We start from the raw sequence: 24,296 nt of genomic DNA on the forward strand, positions 1-24,296 counted from the left end.
TTTTCATTCAACTCTAGAAAGTCTTTGATTTCTTTCTTACTTCTTTCTTGACCCATTTTTTGTTCAGGAGAGAGCTGTTTAGTTCCCTGAGTTTTTTAACTGTCTGTTGTTTCCATTGGCGTTTAATCATGGTGGTCAGACAGAATGCAGCATGTAATTTCAATTTTCCAGCATCTGTTGGGACTTTGCTTTGTGTGTGAAGTCTGTGGCTGAGGTTTGGAGTAAGTTCCAATTTTGGAGTGGCTGAGAAGAAGTACCCTTTTGTGTTTGAGTGAAATGTTCTGTAAGTATCTATTGGGTCTATTTGGTTTATAACTTCAATTAGCTCCCACATTCTCTGTTTCACTGTTGTCTGGATGACCTGTCTATTGGAGACAACAGGGTACTGAAGTCTCCCACTATTAGTGTGTGAGGGTCAATGTGTGATTCAAGCTGTAGCAGTGTTTCACTTACAAACTTGGCTGCCCTTGTATTTCTGACATAGAGGTTAAGAATTGAAATGGCCTTTGGGTGAATTTTTCCTGTGATAAGAGTATGTAATGTCTTTCCCTACCTCCTATGATTAGTTTTGGTTTGAAGACATATCAGATATGAAAATGGTTAAGTACTAGCTTGTTTCTTAGGTCCATTTTGCTTGGAATATCTTTTTCTAACCCTTTACTCTGAGGTGCTGTCTATCCTTGATGTTTAACTGTGGTTCTTGTATGCAGCAGCAGGATGGATCCTGTTATCACCTCCGTTCTATTTAATCTGTGTCTTTTTATTGGGAAATTGGGACTGCCGATGTTGAAAGATATCAAATGTGAGTGTTGCAGGCCTGGAGGGAAAGGCTTACTGTGTACAAGTTCAGCTCTAGCTGCTGGGAAAATTTCCCCAGCAAGTGTTACAGCTCTGCTCTAAGAGGTATCCTGGTAGTCGGAAGCCAAGGAATACAGCAAAGTCACGGAGGACAGCAAATCTTATGTAAGAGATTTATTGGGAGGGAAACCCCCAGGAGGGTGGCTGCCTCTGCTTGGTGGAGAAGCAGCAGAGAAGTGGGCAGAATGCAGGGTTTATATAGGGTTTCTTAGGGGTGGGCAGAGGGGGGATGGGAGAGGGGAGAAGGGGAGGTGGGGAGGTGGGCAGTGGGAGATGAGGGGTGTGTGGGGGGAGCTTTCCATGGTGGACTGGGATTGGAGGGAGTATGTGGCCTGATTTTGGGTTCAAATTCGGGAACTGGTAGGATTTTTTTTTCTTGTAGGGTGGGGCCTGGCCACACTTCAGCCTCAGAGCTGGGAATGACCATTACAACCATTAGAAAACTACCCTTAGAGCAGTTAGGGAAGTCTAGGGGCAGGGTCTGGCCACCTTCCAGCCTTGAGGGGCTGGAATGGCAGATATAGCTGTTTTAACCTTACTGGCCTGGCTGCTGGCGCTCCTCGGGTGGGGCCTGGCCACTTGCAAGCTTCGAGGGTTTACAAGGTTTACAAAGGGAGTCTACAGCAGGAAAAGCCTTGCCTGCCTCCTCAACTGGCGTCAGTTGGTGTGGATAGCCAACATCAATATCCAATGACTGTTGATCCGGTGGTGGTGGTGGTGAGGGGGGAGAGTGGTGGGAGTGGGAGGAGGAGTGGTAGGGGGAGTTGGGGGTGGGTGGGTTTGTGTGTGCTTCTGAGAAACCAGTTCACCTCCATTCTGTAATCAGGAGCCATTTTAGCTCAGTTGGGTTTCTGTTCGCCATAAGATACAAAAGTTCTGTTTCTGGGAATCTGACTTACTGTGACCTGGCTGTTTAACTATAAACCCACCCTCCCAAGCCATCTGTTCCTGGAAATACTCTGTGACCATTGTTCCAGAAGAGACTTTCCTAACTGCCTGGTCTCCTATGCAAAATCTCCCACCCAGTGGTTTTGCCCTTTGAAAGGGGCATGGTTTAGGGCTGGTTTCTTGAACATTCTGCCAGGTTCAACAGGACAGTTGGAAGTCTCCTCCCATAGAATTTGCTTTCACTTGGCCATAATTTGGATTGGTGATCTTTCTCCTAGGTCCCTAGGAATAACACTTCCCTTCTTTTGGTTTTGCTCATCTGGGATCATTTAGTCCCTATGTTTTCTTTAGGTTGGAGTTTACTCTTTAGGACCTTCTATAGGGCTGGAGGTATAGATATACATTGCTTAAATTCGGTTTTACCATTGAATGTCTATTTTTTTCCCATTTATGCTCAATGAAAGTTTTGCTGGGTGCATTAGTATAGCCTGGCATCTCTGTTCTCTTAGAATCTACAGCACATCTGTCCAGACCCTTGTGGCTTCTAGAGTCTCCATCAAGAAGCCAAGTGTAGTTCTAAGAGGTCTGCTTTTGTATGTGAGCTGAACTTTTATTGTTTTTCTTTGTTCTGTATATAATAATCATGATAAATGTTATTATGAGCTAAGGTGACTATCTTTTCTGGTGACGGTTTGGTGTTCTGTATGTTCTTGGACTTTGATAGGCATCTCTTGGGTTAGGGAAAGTTCCTTCTGTGACATTGTACCTTTTACCTGTTTCCCCGTCTTCCTCTATTCTACCATTCTTAAGATTTTTGTCTTTTCATACTGTCCCAGATTTCTTAGATGTTTTGTGACAGGATTTTTTTTTTCTGGATTTGACTTTTTTTTTCTGACTAGTGTAACCATTTCTTCTATCGGGTCTTCAATACTTGAGATTCTCTTTCATCTCTTGTATTCTGTTAGTGAAGCTTGCCTCCGCAGGTCCTGCTCAAGCTCCTGACTTTTCATTTCCAGGCTTTCCTCAGTTTGGGTTTTCTTTATTGATTCTATTTCATGCTCAGGTCTTGAGCAGTTTGCTCACTTCCTTCCAATGTTTGCTTGCGTTTTCAAATAATTCTCCTAAGAATTTATTATATGATGCCCTATCTGTCATAACCTCCACCATATTCATAAAGACTTTTCAGGTCATTTACCTGTGCTTCAGGTATGCTGCGATACTTAGAGCCTGCTGTGGTGGGATTGCTGGGTTCTGGTGGAGACATATTGTCCTGTTATTCTGGTTTTGTTGTTGTTGTTGTTGTTGTTGGTTTGTTTTACACTGGCATCCAGGCATCTGGGATTGGGAAGACTGTGATTCTAAGTGTTTATATATGGTCTTAACTTTTTTGGGTGGGTGTTGTGTGCTGTTTCTCTCTTGGTTCTTAGGAGAGGTGGCTGTGGCATCTCTGGGAAAATCTTCTAAGGCCTTGTTATGTGCAGGCTGTGGGAATTCCAGGTAAAATGTGTTCTTGGTTTTGGGACCTGAGACCTAGGAATGGGGATGGGCTGGGGGCAGTGGAGGGGCTTCACAAGGGCCGTGGAAGGGCATGACAAGAGGGAGGAAGGCTAGGTATTCCACCAGGATCTGCTTAGTCAGACTCCTGGGAATGAGGCCAGGGAGTGAGGAGAGGCCACAGCAGAAGGTCTGCTACAGAACTGGGGATGATTGGGGGATTAGAGTAAGAGCAATGGAGTGAAACATGGGTCTGCAGTTAGCCTGCAGCTACTCCTTGCCAGGAATAGCCTGTGGATTCCCATGGAGTGTCTGCTGGAGTTGGATGCTGGATAAAATAACAGGAAGAGAGGGCAGGAGTGGAAGATCTGTGGGATCCAATGGTGAGGGCCATGAAGAGTGAAGGGAGGCTGCAGGAGGTATTCTTTTGCAGCACTTCAGATGAGGACTTGGACTTAGGGGTGGTAGGAGAGGTGAGAGACCCAGCAGTGATACCTGCGGTTTCCCAGGAGTGCCTCCTGGAGTTGGGGGCTGGGGTAGTGGGCAGAGTAGTGGGAGGGAAGCTAGCAGAGGATCTGTGGGCTTTGGTAGTGATGGGGCTGGGTGCTGCCACAGGGGGTTCACTGCAGAGCTGATGATGAGGCTGGGGCATTGGACGCTGGGGCACTGGACTCAGGGGCATGGAGGGAGAGGTAAAGGCCTGCAGTTAACCTGCCTGCTTCCCAGTTAGAGTAGCCTGAGTGTTTGTAGAGAGTGCCTGCTGGAGGGGGGGGGGTGGAGTCACGTTTTTTCCTCGTTAATGACTGTGTGGCTCCAGCTAAGCAATCTTTGATAGTCTAATGCCGAGAGGGGGTTCTCACGTTTCCTGTTTTGTCTATTTGTGGTTCTTGTTACTGCTGCAAACACTGATCTTTCTTTTCTTCATTATTTCTCCTTCTCTTTCCTTTAATTTTTTTTTTTTAAATACAAGGTCTTGCTTTGGCGCTCAGATAGGCCTCAACCTCACTATCCCACTACCTCAGGCTCTAGGGTACTGGTGTCTTTCTCAACCTTCTTCAATGTCACTTTACAGAGCTATAAGCAAGCCATGTATTGAAATCAGGTCTGCTCTTAGTTACTCCACAGTATAAAACACAATGGGTTTCCGGGTGACAAATACCCTAAGACTACCTTATAAGCAGCTTTTGCCTCCATTGTGAGGTGAGGATGCAGGACGACTGTGAATCTGGACGGGCACAAACACCATTGTCCGGCACCATCCATGCAGAACACATTGACAAATGACTTATTCCTAAACCAGGCACAGCACTGCACACTTCTAATTCTGCCTCTTAGGAAGCAGAGCAGGAGGCTCTCTGTGAGTTTGAGACCAGCTTGGTCTATGTATTAACTTCCAGGACAGCCAGGACTACATAGAAAGGCCCTGACTCAGACAAAACAATAAATGAGTTATTCCTGGGAGTGGAAAGGGTGTTACCCTGTAAGTTATCAATGTGAGTTGTGGTTGTAGGATCACATGATTGAATTTAAATCATAACAGGAAAAACCAGGCCCAAGAATGTACTGGACATACCAGGTCAAGAGCAGGGTATATAACTCCCCCACTTGTTCTCTATAAAGAGGACAGTACCCAACATTGGTTGGATTGGGCACAACATTACTCCTGACCTCTCATTTGATACCAAACCTGTGTCAAAAACAGGCAAAGAACCCACAACTGTCCCTGGGGCCTAACTCAGATCAGTCCATGCTACTGCTACTGATGTGACCCAACGACCTGCTTTTCGCTGTCCTGTGGTTTGCTCATCTGGACCTACTGTCTGTCCTCCCATCCACTCCAGCTCTGGACCTGGCTCTCCCCTCCACCTCTGTAGCAACTCCACAGCACAGCTCTCAAGTTTGTGATCCTCAGTGGTCTAGCTCACGAACAGCAGCTTCTTCCCCAAAGCTGTCAGAATTTAGAGTATCGAGATTCCCAAGCTTCAAAAACCATTTACTGTATGTGTGCACGTGCTCAAGCAGTCCCCGGGTGGGTCCTGGGGATCAAACTTGGGTCTTCAGGCCCAGGGACATATGCCTGTACCTTCGGAGCCACCTTGCAGACTTCTCCATTCTAGTCTTAACCAGCAGTGTCTGTGCCATTCAAACTACTCATGATACTCAACACAGTTGCGTTTATGAGGTGGAGAAAGTTGAAATTCGGGGAAGGGCAGTGCATCCTGCCAGGCTGCTGGCTCGGTATTAGGTTAACAAGCCAATCACAAAGGTGCCTGGATGGCTGCCAAGTGGCAGCAGAGAGGAGCTCAATTGAGCTGTACCCAGGATCAATTAGAAGTTTGTTTCCTGGTGATCTCCTGAGCAGAGACTGTGATGAGTCCCCTAGAGTAGTCTCAGACAAAATAACAATTTAATGTGCTGCATCTGTCTCTATACGGGTTTGTGTCTCTGGTCTGGCCTCATAGGTCCAACATATTCAGCGGATTGACAATATAGAAACAGAATTCTGACCTCAAAAGGCATAAGAGATCATTTATTCTAGACCCAATTAGGAGTAAACATAGCCCAGGAAGTTGGATTCATGGTACACCAAACACTGTGTTTCAATGTGTAGAAGTTTCATTAAGTTGTATAGCAACAGAACAATGTCATAGAGTAGATTTTCAAATACATTGGTGGGAAAATATCGGGTAAAAGGCAAATCTGCCAAGACTGTGCTACAGGCCTTAGGTGCAGTATGTGCAATGACAGCTTGTGGGTTGGTGGAAGCCAGGGATCTATTGGCAAATTCAAAAAGGATTTTATCTGATAGTTACAAGGATATTAAGCCAATTACACAGGTGGGTATTAACCTGCAACATCCCAGCTTTCTGAAACCATTTAAGTCTTAATCAGTAAACCAGTCTCACGCAATGGTAGTGCTGTGTTTTATAAAAACATTAGGAAAGAAGGAATGTGTTTGGTGAATGTGTAGTCAGGTGTACGATCTGGTTATCTTCCCCTGAGGGACCAGCCACACGACTACAGTATAGTATAGAATAGTTTATTCAGAGCATGGGGAAGGGAGTTGAGAGGAGTAAAGACAGAGAAAGGCGCGGGGGGGGGGGGGGGGGGCGTGGAGTAGAGGCCAGCTATGAGCACAGGGAGAGAGGTGGGGAAAGGGAATGGCAGGGGTGGGGGAAATGGGGGAGGGAACAGAGCTGGAGCAAGAAAGCTAGAGCAAGAGAGAGTGGAGGGGGCAAGCAGCCCCTTTTATAATGAGTCAGGCACACCTGGCTGTTGCCAGGTAACTGTGGTGAGGAGCTTAAGACAGAATGCTAACAGGTAACACAAGTGCTGGAAACCTAATTCACAATGTCCCACATCCAGTGTGTCTTCAACTGTGTCCTGCTCAGTCCATTGAGTCTGGTGTGTCTAGTCACTCCCAGCATGCCGAGAACCAGTCCTAGCTTGGAGAGGAGTTCTGAGGAAAGAGTGGGATACAAGCTGTCTGACAGCGTGTGTTCTGCTTGAGACAGCTTTCTTTTTTAAAATATTATTTTATGTATTTGAGTACACTGTCGCTCTCTTCAGACACACCAGAAGAGGACACTGGATCCCATTACAGGTGATTGTGAGCCACCATGTGGCTGCTGGGAATTGAACTCAGGACCTCTGGAAGAGCTGTCAATGCTCTTAACCACTGAACCATCTCTCCAACCTCTAGACAACTTTCTGAAGATCACCAGACAGCTCAGCCCACCACGACAAAAGCCCAGTCTTTAATTTGCATATCAATCCAATCGTTCACTCCAGGTTCCCCATTGACTATTCCATGAATCAGCATCCCCTGACCCCAGCCCCAGATTCTAAGAGAAAGACTGCAAGTACATTCTTTTTTTTTCTTTTTTTCTTAACATTGCAAATGAATTAAGAGATCTGCCTGCTTCTGTAAGTATAGACAATAAGCTACTAGCTGGGTAGGATCTTGATCTGAGGTGCCATTCCCACCAGGACTGGGACTAACCTCCCTCAGTCCCAGGCTGACCTTGAATCTGTCTCCTTTTGTAAGCACAGTAAATTTAGCTGGGTGATCTTGCCCTGTGATCACCACTCCCTAAATCTCTTTCCTTAGTATCTTTCTGACAAGTTGGCTCATAGTGCAGCTGCCTCTGTTCTTTTAGATATGTGAAGCTCCTTATACAATTCATATTGCATCCTTATATTTTACATAGTTGAGAAATTATATATTTTTGAACTTCTATTTTCAGAGCTCTTTCCAACAGCCTTAAGAGCTATCCTGAAGGTCATGGCTAAGATACACCCTCCCCTCCCATACTCATGTTGCTTCTAATTATCTTGAAGTCATCAACCTTGGCCCGGAAATTATTTCCTTAAGGAGGAACATGAAGATACACACACACACACATACACACACACACACACACATACACACACAGAAGAAGTGTCACACCCAGCAACCTTTAACACATTCATGGAGACCTATGCCCTGCTGGCTCTGTTCCAGGGGCAGGAACCATGTCATATCAGCACCAGCATCTGATCATGGTTTACCTGCATAAGCAAAGTTCTAAGTCATTCCACCCTGACAACTGCCCCCCCCCCAGGTCAGACCCTCCTGGGCTTAGTGTTTGACCCTGCTGATGCACGTGGAAGCCTAACAGAGGATCATCCAGACCTTTCTGTTTGGCCTGGGTGGTACACCTGGGCAGTGACACTGTTAAGTCGGTTCCTGTTTTTTGGTTCCTGAGGGCCTAAGCCTGTTTTTCCAGTATGCTTCCTGGAATTCTCCACCCAGTGAACTTGGGGTACATATTCTGTGAACCTCAGTAAAGTTTCGGCATTCTTTTTTTAACATGAATGACTTGAGTCTGTGTGTTGTTTTTAAATCCCACAGGCCTACGCTCAGTTCTCAGTACTGTCACAGCAAGGGCGCCGACACCTGCCCCCCCAAAATGGAGTATATCTGGACCAGGTGCTGCCCCATTCATCTATTTCAGTTCACGCTCCATTCAGCAGATATTGGAGCAGGTTATGCAGTGGAACCCTCCTTTTACCTGTTTCCTTTCTCACTGTTCCAAGGATGCATGCTGGGATAAGAGCTGAAGGAGTAAAGGGTGGCCAACCAAAAGGCGCCAAGGACAGTCCTAGGTATTTGGATCAAAACACTGGTTTCTAGTTATTCCTTGTAGAGTTGCATGTCCTGGCTAATAAACTGAAACCCGGTCTGTGTAAGGCACTGAGCAAGGTTACAGACTGCCCTCTCCTACAAACTAAGATCCAGGTCTGACCTAGTTAGGGTCTGTTGCTGTGATAAAGCACCATGACCAAAAGCAACTTGAGGAGGAAAGGGTTATTTCAGCTCAGAACTCTAGGGTCATACTCCATCACTGAGAGAAGCTAGGATAGGAACTAAATGCAGAAAGAAACATGGAGGCAGGAACTTAAGCAGAAGCCATGGAGGAATGTTGCTTACTGGCTTGCTCGCCATGACCTTCTTAGCCTGCTTTCTTATACAACTGAGGAACACCTGTTTAAGGGTGGCACTGTCCCCTGGAGGCTGGGCCACCCACATCAATCAATAAAATAAATAGCCAACAGACTGTCTACAGGCAATTTCTTGGAGACATTTTTTCAGTTGATGTTCCTCTTCCCTAATAACTAGGTTGTGCCACGTTGACAAAACAAATGAAACCAACAACCAAAAAGCAGGGCAGGGCTGTCTTACATCTTGGAAGAAGGGCTAGAGGAGTAGGGTCCCCAGCAGAGGTAATAGTGTTGCAACATCCACAGCTGTGGGGTTAACTAGTGTTCAGCAGTGGTGATCTCTCAGGGTCGGCACCAGGGACATATTCAGGAGCTGACATGTACCCCAAGTGAACAGACTCTGAAAACAGAAAGCCCCAGAGACCTCTACTTTTATATTCAGCCTTCAAGGAGAGAAAGAAACAATAATCAAGAGTAAGACCGCATAAGAAAACACTGGTGACTGAGGTGTCTATGAGCTCCAGCCAACTGTCAATCAGCAGCCAGATTCGTTGACCTTGACAATGACCCTTGTACCTGGACAGAATAATTACTGTTTTACTTTAATGAGTACAGAAATAAAACGAAAGAGGCTGGGAATTCTCTCTAGCATACACTTTTTACACACAGCATCCCACAGCCTTCTGAACAGAGAGTCAAAGGCCTACACTGAAATTAACTGCCCCAGTGTAAGCCCCTAGGGGAACCAGCACCAGAGCTCTTGTTTTCTTTGGCCTCTGCTCCATTTAAGGAGCTTCCCTAGGGCCCTGAAGATTGCATAAAGAGATTGCTTCCAAGTGTAAAATAACCAGGAAGGGTAATGGAAGGTTGTACTTAGTCTTCAAACGAGAGACCACTTTGTGACATTAGCATTTCACCAGCTTGAAGTTTACACTCGGTGCAGGCAGGTAGGGGCTAAGATGATCTTCTCCTTTGTAAAGAAGAGGCCTAGTAAGTTAAATGCAGTTCTTACATACTTCTCCTTTTAAATGTGGGGTTTCATGTAGCAGAGGCTAGCCTTGAACTACTAACCAGAGGGTGGACTTGAAGTCCTGTCCCAAATACTGGAATCACCCCAGCTTCTCCTGGTGCTCGTTGGTAGTAAATATGATAGTTAAGGTCAGAAAGTGACAAATCACTTCAGCAACATCAGGTACAAGGGCTCCATTGGTCAGCTAGTGGCCAGGCAACTGCCTCTGCTGGTGACGAGGAGACTTCAGTGGCAAGAAAACCCAGCACCCTGCCCAGGTGCAGCAGCACTCCTGAATAGTAGCAGTGATGACAGCAGAGCAGTGGACATTTTAAATGACTCCAAGGCTGAGATTCTGAAGTCCACCTGACTGTAATCTTAGCCCACAGCTGCTTCTCAGGGTAAGGCGCTCTTTTCCTAACACCAGCACCTGATGTGCCTACAGCTATCCCCCACCACTCCCCCACCCCCACCTCTACCTCCTGTCTGCCATAGTTCCAAGTATCTCTGGGTTAAAGGCCTGGTCCCAAAGTGGAACTGCAATGAGACAAAGGGACCAAAGGACTCTAGGTCATAGGTTGGGGGTGGGGTTCTCTTGCAGAGGGAACTATGGGGCCTGCCTCACAGTTTCTGCCTCCCAGAATGGCATGTCTTAGTTAGGGTCTTATTGCTGTGAACAGACACCATGACCAATGTAAGTTTTATAAAAAGGATAGCATGTAATTGGGGCTGGCTTACAGGTTCAAAGGTGCATTATCATCAAGGAAGGAACATGGCAGCATCACAGCATCCAGGCAGGTATGGTGCAGGAGGAGCTGAGTTCTATGTCTTCACCCGAAGGAAGCCAAGGGACAGTCTCACACCCTCAGGCAGCTAGGAGTAGGGTTTCCAAGCCCACTCCCACAGTGACACACTTGCTCCAACAAGACCACACCTTCTAATATACATATGCAAACCATCACATTCTACTCCCGGGCCTCCATAGGCTTGTTTAAACACATGAGTCTATGAAGGCCACACAGTCCCCCGTGGCAAGTGACTAGAAGGTGACCCCAAATAGCTATAACAAGCAGTTTTTATAGACTTTTCAGGGATACAGGTTGTATCAGCAAGGTTACAGTTTAAACTCATTGGCTAAGTATATATTGACCTTTGAATCTATTGGTGCCCCCATACCGCGCTTCCCCTGTCTCTCTTAACCAGCACAATAAAACATCTTACAAGTTCCACCCTGGTCCACATAGTCTAGAATATAACCTGGTTTCTGCTTTCCTCTCTATCCCTTTCTCCCTTGAGACACAGTTTCTGGTGAACAGCAGCCACTCAAAGATGTAGAGTGTCACCTGCCACCTGGCACTCTACACCGACTTACCTTTGCCCCACTAAGACTCCTCTCTTGATAGCATCTTTGGTTGGAAAAACACAATTCCAGTTTTCAAGGTAGGGTATTCATTTGTATTTTCCTTTACAATAACAGAACAAACTGTGGCACAGGGGTGCATGCCTACGCTCCAAGCTGGAGGAAAGCTGAGGAGGGGAAGGGGGAGGGGAAAGAGGAGAGTGAATTTCAGGCCAGTCTGGACTACACAGATCCTCAAGAAAACGAAACAGAACAAAAATAATAGTAACTAAGCAAAATGTGGGTTACCCACCAATTGGAACACTGACATGATACACCCAATCCACAAATCCCATGAGCAGACCCTGGGGACCCATTCATTAGGACACACATCAGTCTATGCACAGCTATAGAAACATGCATATTGTGTAAGTAATTGTACAAACTAAAAAGTGGTCTTGGAGAAAGATGCATTCTAAGAATCCTAACATTATATTTCATTTTACTAGACCCTGATACTGTATGCAAAATAAAAACCCACAGTGAAAAAGCAAAACATGGGCCAGTGAGATGGCTCAGCAAGTAAAAGAGCTTGCTGCCAAGGCCGATGAGCTGAACGCAATCCCACAAACCCAAGTGGGAGAAGGAGAAAAAGGTTCCCAAAACCTGTGCTCGGACATCCACAGGAGCCATGCTGCATACAAGCATAAATACAAAGAACATTTTTAAGGCAAACTAACATGGGTTGGTCACACAGTCCAGATCTGATTCTACACTCAAGTAAGTTCCCTTAAGAATCGGCCTCAGCCTCACTTTGCCAGAAGTCAGGAGAAAGTGCTTCTCCCTCATTGGAAAGGCCGACAAGATACACTTGTCATTTTGCAAAATGAGACTCCTCTTTCCAAAGCGGGAGCTCAAGGGGGATGTGCTCAGATTCAGATTGATGGCATGTAAAACAAAACCAACTCTCAGTGAGCAAAGCTTGAAACACAAGAGGCTACCATTTGGTCCAAGCAACTAAGTTAATACCAGAACTATTAAAATATGTTCTTGCCTCACCAGTTACGAACTTGAGACAGACAGATTCCATCTCATATTTCCCACTCATTAATCATTGCCCAGTGAAGCGAAACATCACACTTTTCTACGTAGACTGGAATATTTCTCAATATCCCTTCGAAGGAGTGTTTATTGTTTGAATAGATGGCTGTGTAGTGTGCTCACCTTGGTTAACAACTTCCCTTTATTAATTGTCTGGTTTACACTGCATACTATAATGTTGCGAGGTAAGGTATGTGGCCTAGTGGCATGTTTATAATCCCAGAAGATGGGAGGGTAAGGCAGGCAGGAGGATGATGTGTTCCAGGCTCTAGTTTCCACAATACAGAAATTTGAATCTCTACTATGTAGTCACCTCAAGGGAAAACAAACACATGAATAAATACATATGAGGGGGGAAAAAAAACTTCAGTAAGTATCCATGTACAGTGATCACCACTTAATGGCTCAGTGTGATTTTCAAATTTTAAGAAACTTCATTTTTACGACCATAGCATTGTACCATTTGAAAGAGAATCCAGTAATGTATTTTTCTTGATAATAAAATCTTTCGCCATGTGCCCAGTCTGCTCACTTGACTCATGTTTTACAGTTACAGACGCCAGGACCTCTAGATCCTCTCTAGCTCAGTCTCCGGGCATCTATCCCAATTAAGGCATAGCGATGTAACTAGCTGCACCCTTGTTTTCAGATTTTTAATGAGGAGCTGTGCTCCGCGGGCGCCCAATAAACACTAATTGGAGGAACTCAGGCAACCGCGGAAGCAGGCCTGGGCGGGCTGCCAGAGTCCTGAGTCCCCACTCGAGAGTGTGTCTGGCAGACCAGCAGCTTTATTTAGAAGTTGCTTCTCAGGCATCCTCATCAGCAGGAACCGGCCCAGCTCCAATCGCTCCTGGCCACACAGACCGGCAAAAGGTTACACCCAGACGACCCAGGAACCGATCGGAGCTCCGCCCCGCTCTAAATCTCAGACTCCATTCCTTCAGTTAAGGCGTGGCCTTCATCTGCCAATCACAGATAAGTCCGGCCTCGGCCTTGCCCCAGGTAGGGTTTTCAATTAAGAGTTTACTTCCAGTGTCCTAGCCAGTAAGCTCCAGGCGAGGTCTCAGGTCCCAGGCGTCAATCGCAGCCAAGTCTCGCCCCTCAGATCCGGGCTACGTTCACGTGCTGGCCCACCCTCAACCCCTACACCTCCAGCGCTGGCATCAGTAGCGGCCTCCTCAAGCCGTGATCACCTCCCGGCCCTAACTTTAACACCAGCCGCCTAAAGCGGCGTTCCGTTCAGACCCTGAGAAGGCCCCGCCCCGGAGCCAGGGCCACGCCATCCCCGGCGCCAGCCTCAGCACCACCTGCGGGAGGCAGCGGACTGCCAGGCCCCACCTTGTCCAGGCGAAGGTCCCGCCCCGAAACCCAGGCTCCGCCTACTCACGGCTGGCTCTTGAGGCAGCGCCCTGTCAGGGCCAGCTTATCCAGGCGCAGGCCACGCCCCATCCCGGGCGTCAGCCTCAGCACCAGCCATGGGAGGCAGCGGCCTGTCAGACCCCGCCCCGTCGAGGCGCAGGCTCCGCCCCGGCGCCCAGGTCCCGCCCTCAGTGCTCGCCGCGCTCGGCTGCGGGTGGGACGCGGCTGCAGCTCGCCCATCCTTTGTGTTCGAATAGCGTCAGACTCGCAGGCCTTGGCCGGCACGTCCCTACTGCCGATCAGTCGCGTGCTTCCCAGCGACCCAACATGTCGGCGGGAGCGGGCGCGGGCGTGGAGGCAGGCTTCTCCAGCGAGGAGCTGCTGTCGCTCCGCTTCCCGCTGCACCGCGCCTGCCGCGACGGGGACCTGGTCGCGCTCTGTTCGCTGCTGCCGCACACGCCGCGCGCTCACCTGGCCGCTGAGGACTCCTTCTACGGCTGGACGCCCGTGCACTGGGCCGCGCACTTCGGCAAGGTGGGCGCGGGCACTTTAAGGCGCCATTTTCCGCGTGGTGTTCTGTTAGGGTCAGAGCGCACCCCACCGTGCCTGGAGAGCGCCGCAACTGCGCGGTCAGCCCCACCAGCGCCCCCCGAGGGTTCCAGGGCGCATGTGCAGCAAAGCGGTCTGGGAGTCAAGGGGTGGGGGCGCGGGGGCGCGGAAGCTGCTCTGGCGCCTCCGGGGGTTCAAGGCGCATGTGCGGCGGCGCGCAGCCCAGGACCTCGGGGGGCGCGGGGAGTGATGGGAGGCGGGGCGGAAATGGGGTCTGTCTGGCCGGCTCCCCGTAGGACCCAGGGCGCATGTGCACACTTGTGGCTGTTCCGAGCGGGGCGGGCAGACCGAATGCAGTTGAGGCGGTTTGCGCGGAGGCCCTCCGGCTTCGGGGAATGGTGTGGAAGGTTACTGCTCGAGGCCAGGAGGGAACCGGGAGCCTCGCGTTCCTGTCTAATGGAAACTGGGCGCAGGGCTCCCTTAAGGCACAAAGGGATGGACGCTGCCCTCGCAGCCGGAGGTGTCAGGTCTGCACCTGCTGTGGTCGACGGCGGGCTCGCGGCCAGGCCCACAGGCCCCCTCTCGCAACTGGGGCCGCCCTGTGTAAGCTGCGCTAATTGGCCCCATCCTCCTGGTGTTGAAAGGTGGCGTGCAATTGGGTGCAGGTAGTGAGTGGCTGGGAATCCGCCTTCTCGTTGTCGCCTTAGTTATCTGCAGACCGAAGTGCTTCTGCGCCATAAAGCGACAGGCAAACTTGACGTTGTACTGTTTTTACCAGAATTTGATCTAAAGCTAAAGGGGCTTTTTCCCTTCTACGGAGAACGAGTTGTAGACTTGACTTTGGAGACCAGTATTGTAGCTGAGGCGAGGACGTTGTGTTTTTGAGCTTTCCTATCAGAAACCTGGATGGTCTTAAGATGTGGAACCATCTTGGGAACTGTTCCAACTATTAGGGAAAGGAAGCTCTTAGAGCCGAAGAGACCGAGCCTCTTTCCCCGGCCTGGCCGTTTGTATTACTGCTCTCCCCGCCTGCTGGTTTCCAGTATGTTTTCCTTAGGATGAACCTACCAGTGGCGCTCAGGTTACCCGGTCATTTATGAGGCTTGTTTATTCCCGAAGACTGGCCATTGTGAAAGCTAACTACCTTGTTTTTACAAGATGTCCCATTTAAAAGTTCCCTCCACAATTCCAAACGCAGTTTCCTGGGTTGAGCGTGGATGGCATAGCTAACAGGTTCAAATCCTGTTAAAGGTTAACTAACTGCTTTTCACTTGACACCTGTTCATCTTACTGCCAGTTTGTACTTCTGTTTTTCTCTTGGGAAATCTCACCAGCCATTACTTTCCAACACTGTTGGTTTTAAGTCTGTTCGCTGCCCAATCAATTAAAAACTCACAGAAGTGTTTACTGTGACCTGTCCTTTGTAAGGACAAGCTTATATTGCTCAGAGCGATAGAGCGGGGATGGGGTGGGGTGGTGGCAGGAATTGCTTGCAACCCAAGCACAGCTTCTTCACTGCCTTGTGGTCAGTTGAGGAGAAACAGTCCAAAATTGGAGAACAAGTAAGTACCAAAAAAATCCCTGGCCACGGTGTAAGCACATGTTGAATGTGGTGGGCTCATAACCAGCAGCCAGCTCAGCGGGACCTGGCTATCTATGTCTTGTCTGTGCTTGCTGGTCTGTGAGTTAGTCACCTGCTGGTGAGCTCAGCTATGCTGTGACTCTCATTATAGTTAGTTATTTTGCATTCATTCTTTCTGTGCAGTTTTTAAAGGTTCAGAAAGTTAGTGATAGGGATTGACCTACGAGGCCGGTCAGTGTTGGGGGGGGTTGTGCGCGGTGTGGAAAACGCTTGACTATAAAGAGTTTCTGTACTTAAGGCAATTTTTACAGCCTTCCAGTCACTTACCATTTTTATCAAGAATGTGAAAGCCTTGCTAGGTTTCTGTGTGTGTGTGTGTGTGTTTTAAGAGCATAAATGTTTTTAAAGTTTTGCTTAGTGACGCGAGAAAATTACTGTCAGAAGAAAATAATGGTAACAAAAATACCGCTGCCGAATGTTAAGAGAGTTCAGATTGTGTGCTATTAATTGGCATACTGACATGTCCTGTTTTTCCTCCCACCTATGTTTGAAGTTGGAGTGCTTAATCCAGTTGGTAAGAGCAGGAGCCTCACTGAATGTCTCAACCACCCGCTATGCCCAGACCCCAGCCCACATCGCTGCTTTTGGAGGACATCCTCAGTGTCTGGTCTGGCTGATTCAAGCCGGGGCCAACATTAACAAACCGGTAAGGAGGCCTGATTGACGCTGCCTTTGTTTTTCCACTTAACAGTTAGTTATTCACGTGATACTGCTTTAAATTGGGCCCTTAATTAGAGTTGAATGTCTTTACCTGAGGTGAACTGAAATCTGTTCTTCAGTTACTTGTGACTAATAATAAGCCCTTTCCTCTGGAGGCATGCATTCAGTTTATAGAGTGCTTTTACCTGTTGTGTGGCTCTCGGATCTGATTTGACGATTTGCCCAAGGTCACAGCTGATAATAGAAGGCAGTTGGCCCACAGCCCAGATTTCCTGGCTCTGCTCACTGCTGCCTTAACTTCACAGAAACACATCCAGACATGCAGAAGGGTGGCTTGTGTCAGCCTCAGGGTGGGTTTGCCCTTCAAATACAAGTTGAGTGTGGTAACTAGGTGTAGAAATGTCATTTCCTTAATGGAAGCCTGAATGACTTGAGAAATTTGTATATAAGTATACAGACTAGAGGTTATGGGAGCCAGATGGTATGAAATTGAGCAGACCAAATTTACTGCCCAGCTTGGGGTGGCTTGCCCGCTGGCAGCACTGGTGGCTTGATGTGTATACCTTTTTTTCTTTTCCATTCCTATACTTTTTAAATGTACTTTTCTTTTAAAAAAAAAATTAATGTTTGTCTCTGTGGGACTATGAGCACATGCATGCTGAAACCAGACGTATCAGTTTCCCCGGAAATGGTGGTTGAGTGTCCCCTGATACCAGTGAGGGGTCCATGCCCGTAACAGGCCAGCCATCTTTGCAGCCCCTTAAGTATTCCCTAGTTGTCATCAGCATCTGGTGTGCAAAGGATCTTCATTTCCTCCCGATGCTTGGCTAAGGTGGTCGTGGTCCTTTCCTGAAGATGACTTAGCTACTCACATAAAATGGCAAGTGTTTGGCTGTGCTGAAAACAAGGACTATGAAAGGGGTGCAAGGTGGATCCTGCAGTTTCTTCTTGAGATTTACAGTGAAGCCCAGTTTTGTCACTGAGACTTTAGATCCTTTCCTTCTTTGACATGAATTTCCTTTTGCAACTTCACCTTGCAGGGCAGGGGCATGTCCATCTGCCTGCTGACATCCACATTATTGCCTCCTGCTCTCAGATAGGGCACTGTAGGGTCTGGATCCTCTGAGCACTTACTTGGTAGTCTAGCTTTGGACAGGTCACCTGCTAGACTGTGCTTCCAGCTCTACCAATAAAACACGGGTAATAATGCCATGAATGAAAATGGCTCATATTTGCTGTTAATGTGGAAGATTTGTTAACTTTAAGTAGTTGAAAAAATGTAATTTAGAAAGGTATAAAGAAATTGGTACTGTTTTTTTAAAGAGGCTTTTTCAAAGCTAGGTGTTCCTTTCAGCTAGCCTCTTATGACAGTTCATTGTTTTCAACAGATGCCGAGAGTAAAGGCTTGTGGGTGTGTCCTTGTGACCCCACTACTCTTTGGGATGCCATCAGATAGCACCCCATCTCTGGGAAGCAGAGCAAAACTTTCTAGGCCTTGCTTGTGATTTCTCAACTTCAAGTTCTTGCCTAGAACGTCTTGGGTCCCCATTTGCTAGCTCTGGAGGTCACTGTAGGCCTGGCAGTGACTTGCATGCCATTGTGAAGTAGGCAGTTTCTCACCTTGCTTGTGTCCACTTAAATTTCTTCTCTTAGCCCTTGGCATATCAGCAGCCAGCAGTTCCCTGGTCAGGTTCGTATCGACTTTCCTGATCATCTGTCAATGAGTTGAGGACAGAAACTGCTGTCTGGGGACTCAGTGCTGTAAGGTTTTCATCAGGGAAATGGAGCTAGTTCTCATGCTGCTGTATTTCAGTGCCATTCCTGACAGCCTTGCTAAAGACATGCAGATCATCTCTAGTTGGTATGAGTAGGTTTTATTGGATGGACCAGGACATCGTGAGGCACAGGGATAACAGTATTTACCAGACAAAAGCCGACATTTAAAAAGTAAATAGAAGTTTAAACATAGGTGGGCTGGGTGTAGATCAGCACAGTGGGTACCACAGGTGTGGGGGACTCAGTTCTCAGATCTCAACCCTAATAGGGAATGGGGATCTTGAGTTATCTGGACTTGCCTCCTGAGCCATTGGATTGGGGCACTGTTTGGTCAGGAGATTAGCTTGTGTCTTGGGAATGTAAATTTTAAAGTATCAGTTGTCCTCCCTGCAACTGGCCAATTGCGATGAGGTGGTGTACACCATTAGAGTCAGGCTCAGTTGTGTGTAAGACATCTTAAGTCGCTGCACCAGGCTGTCTGGTGGATCTGTTTGTTGGAAAGTGGGAAGCCTTGTCTCATATATATATATCTGCCTTTTGTCTCTAGATTGGGAATCTGTTCATTTGTTTGATAAACTAAGACACTATATCTGCTCTGCTCTGGGATTTCTGTTTTCTCCTCCCCATTTCTTTCCTGCCTCCCAGAGTCTGTGATGGTTCTAGACTCTTACTGTAGACCACTGGGTACTTTAGAAATGTAGTGGAAACTGGAGCACCATTCAAGGAGTTTCTGGGCTTTCTTGATTGCAGATTGCTTTCACATGTGCTTTCTTCAGATGTGTAGATCACAAAGCAAGGGCCAGGTAGTTCGCTTATTCTCTAACCACTGTTAATAGCCTCCATCTTTTGAGAAATTGTTTCTCGTTCCAAAATTAACTGTAAGATTATGTTTTTTTCTTTTGAACATATTTTGCAAAATCTCATTTAAATCTGTTAGCTTTCTGCAGAGTATGTGTGTTTGTAGTATTTGAATATGCTCACGTGGGTATGTGCAGGTGGGTGCGTGTATGTGTGTGTGTATGTAGGGACCAGAGGTCAGTGTTGGGTGTTTTCCACAATTACACTCTACTTTATTTAAGATTGTTTCTCACTGAACCTGAACTCAGAGTGAGTTTAGGTACTTTCCATACAGAAACATCTTCCCAGCCAATTTGTGTAGTTCCTTCCATCTTTCTTTAAAAAGGTAATTTGCCCAGATGTGATGGCACACACTTTATTTAGTCCCAGTGTGAGGTGGAGGCTGGGTGGATCTGTGGAAATTCAAGGCCTCCCTGGTCTATGTAGCAAGTTCCACGACATTGAGAGATGTGCAATAGAGGGACCCCATTTCCAATAACGGGGAAAAACTAAGGCAGCTTGGTTTCATGTTTTTTAATATCTTGAGTCACTAGGTAGCTCCTGGATAGTCATGTGGCTTGCTGCTTTCTTTAAAAATTTTTTTTCCTGACTAGGTCTACCCTTATATCACTTTTAAGTCCATTTAGAGCCATTTGGAACCCTTGTTTAAATAAGTGGACAACCCTCCCTGTCCTGAGCTGTCAGCCATCCATCCTGGATCTATTTCCCTGTGTGATGATGTGCCCTGACTGGCAAGGACCTTGGGCATCGCTAAATTTAAGAATGACCCTTTCCCAGGGCCACGCACTGTTGCCCCATTCCTGCCTTTTTTTCGTTATCACAGCCAACTGCTGTTCCAGGAACCTTGAAGAGGGACCCAGTCAAATACTGTGACTCTCCCTCAGGTTTCCTAGACAGACAGTGACAGTGCTGGATGAGAGGCTCTGCCTCCTCTTGCTTTTCACTGCTGACTGCACTCACTGCTTTGCTTCTTAAATCTAGAAGCATCACACTAGAAGAAAGGGTTTGTCATTAAAACACTATAAGCGGGGTTGGGGATTTAGCTCAGTGGTAGAGCGCTTGCCTAGGAAGCGCAAGGCCCTGGGTTCGGTCCCCAGCTCCGGGGGGGGGGGGGGGGGGGGGACTATAAGCAAGTTCCTCTTTCTTTTTTTTTTTTTTTTTTTTTTTTAATGACTTTTACACTCTGAAGGGGCTTCCCCAAGTGCTCACTTCCTACTGTTGGCAGTGTGTTTGCCAAACTGAAGGTCTGTTTGTGCTACAAAGCCTCCTCTGCCCAGCTTAGGTTTTCTTTTCTTTCTTTAAACATGTGGTTCCAGTTCATCAAAGAGAGTTCAAGACCTGCTCTTGTGTTTTACTGGTGTCAACACCATAGACGCTGTAAGGATGTATGTAGACTATATGGGAGGTAGGACTTAAGTTGCTTGTGATCTTTCTTTAATCCTGACTGGTTTTTTTTGTTGTTGTTGTTGTTTTTTGTTGGTTTTTTGTTTGTTTGTTTGTTTTTAAAGATTTATTTATTATATGTAAGTACACTGTAGCCGTCTTCAGACACACCAGAAGAGGGCATCAGATCTCATTACAGATGGTTGTGAGCCACCATGTGGTTGCTGGGAATTGAACTCAGGACCTCTGGAAGAGCAGTCGGTGCTCTTAACCACTGAGCCAGATCTCCAGCCCAATCCTGACTGTTTTAATATGGGTTGTTTTTAGTAGTCAGAAGCTAGTTATTTGAGTTTCTCTACAACATATCTGTGCCGAGCTCCAGGATAGACATTTGGTAAATCGGCATTGCTGCCGCTTACACACCATCGGTATCAGACAGTAAATGCTGCCTGCCCAGCTCTCAGCTTCCTTTCTCTGGTGCACTAGGCTCTCTTCCACTTCAGATTTGCCCATACGGCTTTATTTCAAGGATAGAGTAAGGCTGTGTTGATTCCTGCTTCTCACTGCAAACGCGTTTGGTAAGCTTGAACATACTCATTCTGTTTTTCAGGACTGTGAGGGGGAAACTCCCATTCACAAGGCGGCCCGCTCAGGGAGCCTCGAGTGCATCAGTGCCCTGGTAGGCAACGGGGCTCAGACTGAGTAAGTGTCTTCAATTATTCCTCCCTCTTAGAGATGTAGTCAAAATGTTATATCCGGAGTGTTTAGAGCAGCAAAAGCCTTAAAAGTTTATTTCTAAAATTAGCAGTGCACTTGTGCCTGTTTGATCGGGTGTTAGTGAAGAAACTGTGCTAGAGTGACCACTAGCAGCTGTAGGCTCCATTCCCCCTTGGCTCAGAGTGAGACATCAGAGTGTAACGAAAAGAGCAGTCCATCCATTACCTATCACTGACTGTGCCACTAAGTACATGTCATGTGGCAGGTCTTTGCACTTGGTGTGCAAGGCTCTCATTTCAAAGGGGAGGGGTAGAGAGAGTAGACTGCGACTGCTTTTGCAGGTCCCTCTGGCTCTTGACTGTCTCTAAGTCTGGTTCTCCTTGGCACTGAGAGACTTCCCATAAAGTCTCCTTTGACCTAATGATTTAAAGCTTCTAGTAACCTGGAGCTGCACACAGAGACACGTAACATGCATGCTTGGAGCCTTTGACACTGAGGGGTGAATTTAGAATGTCCTTTATTGATTTCTATGAGCAGGAGCCTATCTCAGCACAGTGCTAGCGTGTGAGCATGTGAGTTCAGAGGTATGGTCTGAGATGCAGATGTTAGCCAGCCATAGCACTGTGTGCTTATTTAGATATTATTTGTATTCATTTGTTTAACGTTTTACTTTGTGGAACTTCTCTTCTGCAGTTCACAGCATTAACAAACGGATACGGTTTTCATCCTAAAATGTTGTGTAAGCTACAGAGAGCTGTAATGACCAAAAACTGATAATACCAGCTTTTAAATTTTTACTGTGACTTAATGAGTAATTCTTAAAGTAAATTAATTAGAAACCACTTTATTCTAACAGGAAATGTGAGATGAAATTTGGATGAAATAAGACCCACAAAACTTAGTTTAACCCTTTGGTTTCCACTTTGTTGTTCTGACTTCATATTACAGTAAATTGTAAACATAGCAAACTCTAAGCAAAGCCATGTACGTTAGATCATATGTCTGTCCAGAACTCAGCTTAGCCACTGTCTTAGCTTCTGTTTCCTTCTTTATTGCCAAATTTTGTCATTAGCTTGGGCTTGGGTATTTAATATGTACATGGCCTGTGTTGCCCAAACTAGCACCTGGCAGTAATCCAAGCACTCAGGAGGCTGAGACAGAGCAGACCTTTGAGGTCTTGTTACATCTGAGACCCTTGTAACATATTTAGCTGAGGTGTAAGGTAATTGAAAATCAACTTGATATCATGTGAATATGTATTATATAACCTTAAAACATTTAATGAGTCTCAATTGCTTTAAGGTTGTAGAAACAGTTTTATTCCCTGTATTTATATTTAAAGACTTAGACCTTTAATAACAAGCTTTAATTATAAATACAATCATATATAACAATTGATTAAATTATTTAATGATCATTTATGGAAATAATGGACAGTTAAAGTTGGGGCTTTTTTTAAATAGTTTACTTTTTTCTAAATTGTATTTTAATTGGTCCTGAACATTTTCTTACAAAGATGTTTTAATTTTAGTGGGTAGCTTAATCCTTTGAGCCATTAAATATCTGTCACTATGTCCTTTTTTTTCTTTTAAGTAGGTATCTTAAAATGAGTATCTTATTTACAATTCTGTCCTTGGTTACAGGACCCTCAAGTGTCTCTTTTCTACCAGGTGTGGCTGAGCATGGCCTCGAGTGCCAGTCTGTCCCCCATCTCAGTACAGGAGCCACCCCCTCGAGACCCTGCACTATGGTGACTGCCCTGGACTGAGCTCTCACATTTTTTTGGAAGGAAATTTAGCTTGAACTACCTAGGCAAAAGCAACTCTTAAAGAAGTCTTTGGCCTGGATTTAGGACACGAGTAGTCATCATTTATTGCTATTGCGTATGTGGTTATTTGGTTTATAATCTAGAGAAAATGTCGTGTTTTCCAGTAAGCGAAATTGAAAACTGCTTCTTGGTGTCTCCTGCACATTCTTATAACTCATCTGCCTAGTCTGTGCACAGGCATTTACACCTCCCAAACAGCAGGGGCCGAGCGAGCTCTGCACGCCCTGCACGGTGCTGCTCACATGGCCAGTGGAGTTTGCCCAAACACCAAAGCACTTAGAATCTCTTAACACATTTCCCATTTCAGAATGAATGGGTCATAATTATTCCTTCACTCTAATCTATCATATTTAGGAAATTAAAAACTTTCCTTCTGTGACTAGGTTAAAAGCTGCCTCATACTGCTATTTTTAAATTAATGACTTGGCTTTTAATTCCTACTCTGCTTTTTATGTATCTGCTACATTAAAGTGGCCAAAGACTAAAGTTGTGCTTTTTTTGGTCATCAAGTAGAGGAGGGTAATTGCTCAGTGTCTGTGGCTAGGATGGTTTGTTATGTGACTGACTTGTTAATATAGGTTGCAACTGTAAGGTAACACATTTCAGCAGCTGTGCATCGTATTAAATTTTCTAGCACCACACGTGAGTATGTTGATGGACTTTTGTTTTCTTCTCTTAATTTAAATCTTGAGTTTTGGTGCCAAGTTATCTTCCCACATGAGCTTCTCCCTCTGACTTCTGTGGTAGTTGTCAGTGCTTGCCCCCATTGACACCGAAGCCCAGATACACACATGACATCTGTGTACTCAAAGGGACTGAGCTGTTTCAGCATGCTGGGCTGTGGCCAGTCTGATTTGCCTGTGCTGGCTGCTGACTCTGCTCTGAGAGTCTGAGTAGAAAGGCGAGAGCCAGCATGGCCAGCAGCTCTTTCCTCTGCTAGAAGAGTAGCTAGGAGAGTAGGTGGAGTCAGTGTGACTGCAAAAGAACAGAAATTTGCTATTCATGATTAAAGCCTTTTAGCATTTTAGGTAACTTTACTTCCTTGAGGAGAAGGATGTTTCCAAGTCCACCTAATATTAAAATACTATTTCCCCCACTCTGGGTAGAACTAAGGTATGCACACATGCATATTGTGCTTTTTTCTGATTCAGTCTCACATGATGTGGGAGGCAGGGCTGATACCAATCTTCCCCTCTTTAGAACATGACTTCATTCATTAGAAGTTGTGTGTATTATTGTAGATGGGGTGGGCAACCTTTGAAAAATTTACTGTTAAGCCAACAGTGCTCTCTGCCCACTGCCCACTAGACAGCTGAAGCAGCAGCAATGGGCGGAGATGAGCAGGGTCTGT

At 46.4% G+C, this 24,296-nt stretch overlaps 1 protein-coding gene and 1 long non-coding RNA gene across 8 annotated transcripts in view; one reads left to right on the forward strand and one right to left on the reverse strand.

Annotated features, from left to right (window-relative positions):
• LOC120097568 (uncharacterized) overlaps nt 1-13,776 on the reverse strand; it is a 20,725-nt gene extending 6,949 nt beyond the window's left edge. The window contains exons 1-3 of one of the 2 annotated variants that reach the window (XR_015640478.1): nt 13,561-13,776; nt 11,106-11,260; nt 6,264-6,700 (exon numbers count right to left, since the gene is read on the reverse strand). This is a non-coding gene — a long non-coding RNA (uncharacterized LOC120097568). Of the gene's footprint in view, nt 1-6,263; nt 6,701-11,105; nt 11,261-13,560 lie in introns of those variants that run through there. The other variant, XR_015640479.1, reaches the window with a different exon arrangement.
• Ankrd10 (ankyrin repeat domain 10) overlaps nt 13,723-24,296 on the forward strand; it is a 23,283-nt gene continuing 12,709 nt past the window's right edge. For 4 of the 6 annotated variants that reach the window (XR_015639496.1, XR_015639495.1, XM_087588745.1 and 1 more), the window contains exons 1-3: nt 13,723-14,066; nt 16,217-16,369; nt 21,011-21,102. Coding sequence is in view for 4 of the 6 variants with exons in the window: in XM_087588745.1 (XP_087444871.1) it covers nt 13,860-14,066; nt 16,217-16,369; nt 21,011-21,102 (452 nt within the window). In the remaining 2 variants the exon portion in view is untranslated. Of the gene's footprint in view, nt 14,067-14,407; nt 14,685-16,216; nt 16,370-21,010; nt 21,103-24,296 lie in introns of those variants that run through there. The other 2 variants (NM_001271219.2, XM_087588742.1) reach the window with 2 other exon arrangements.

Source organism: Rattus norvegicus, chromosome 16 (genome assembly GCF_021556685.1).
Source record: "Rattus norvegicus strain SHRSP/BbbUtx chromosome 16, alternate assembly SHRSP_T2T, whole genome shotgun sequence".
Classification (NCBI taxonomy): Eukaryota; Metazoa; Chordata; class Mammalia; order Rodentia; family Muridae; genus Rattus; species Rattus norvegicus.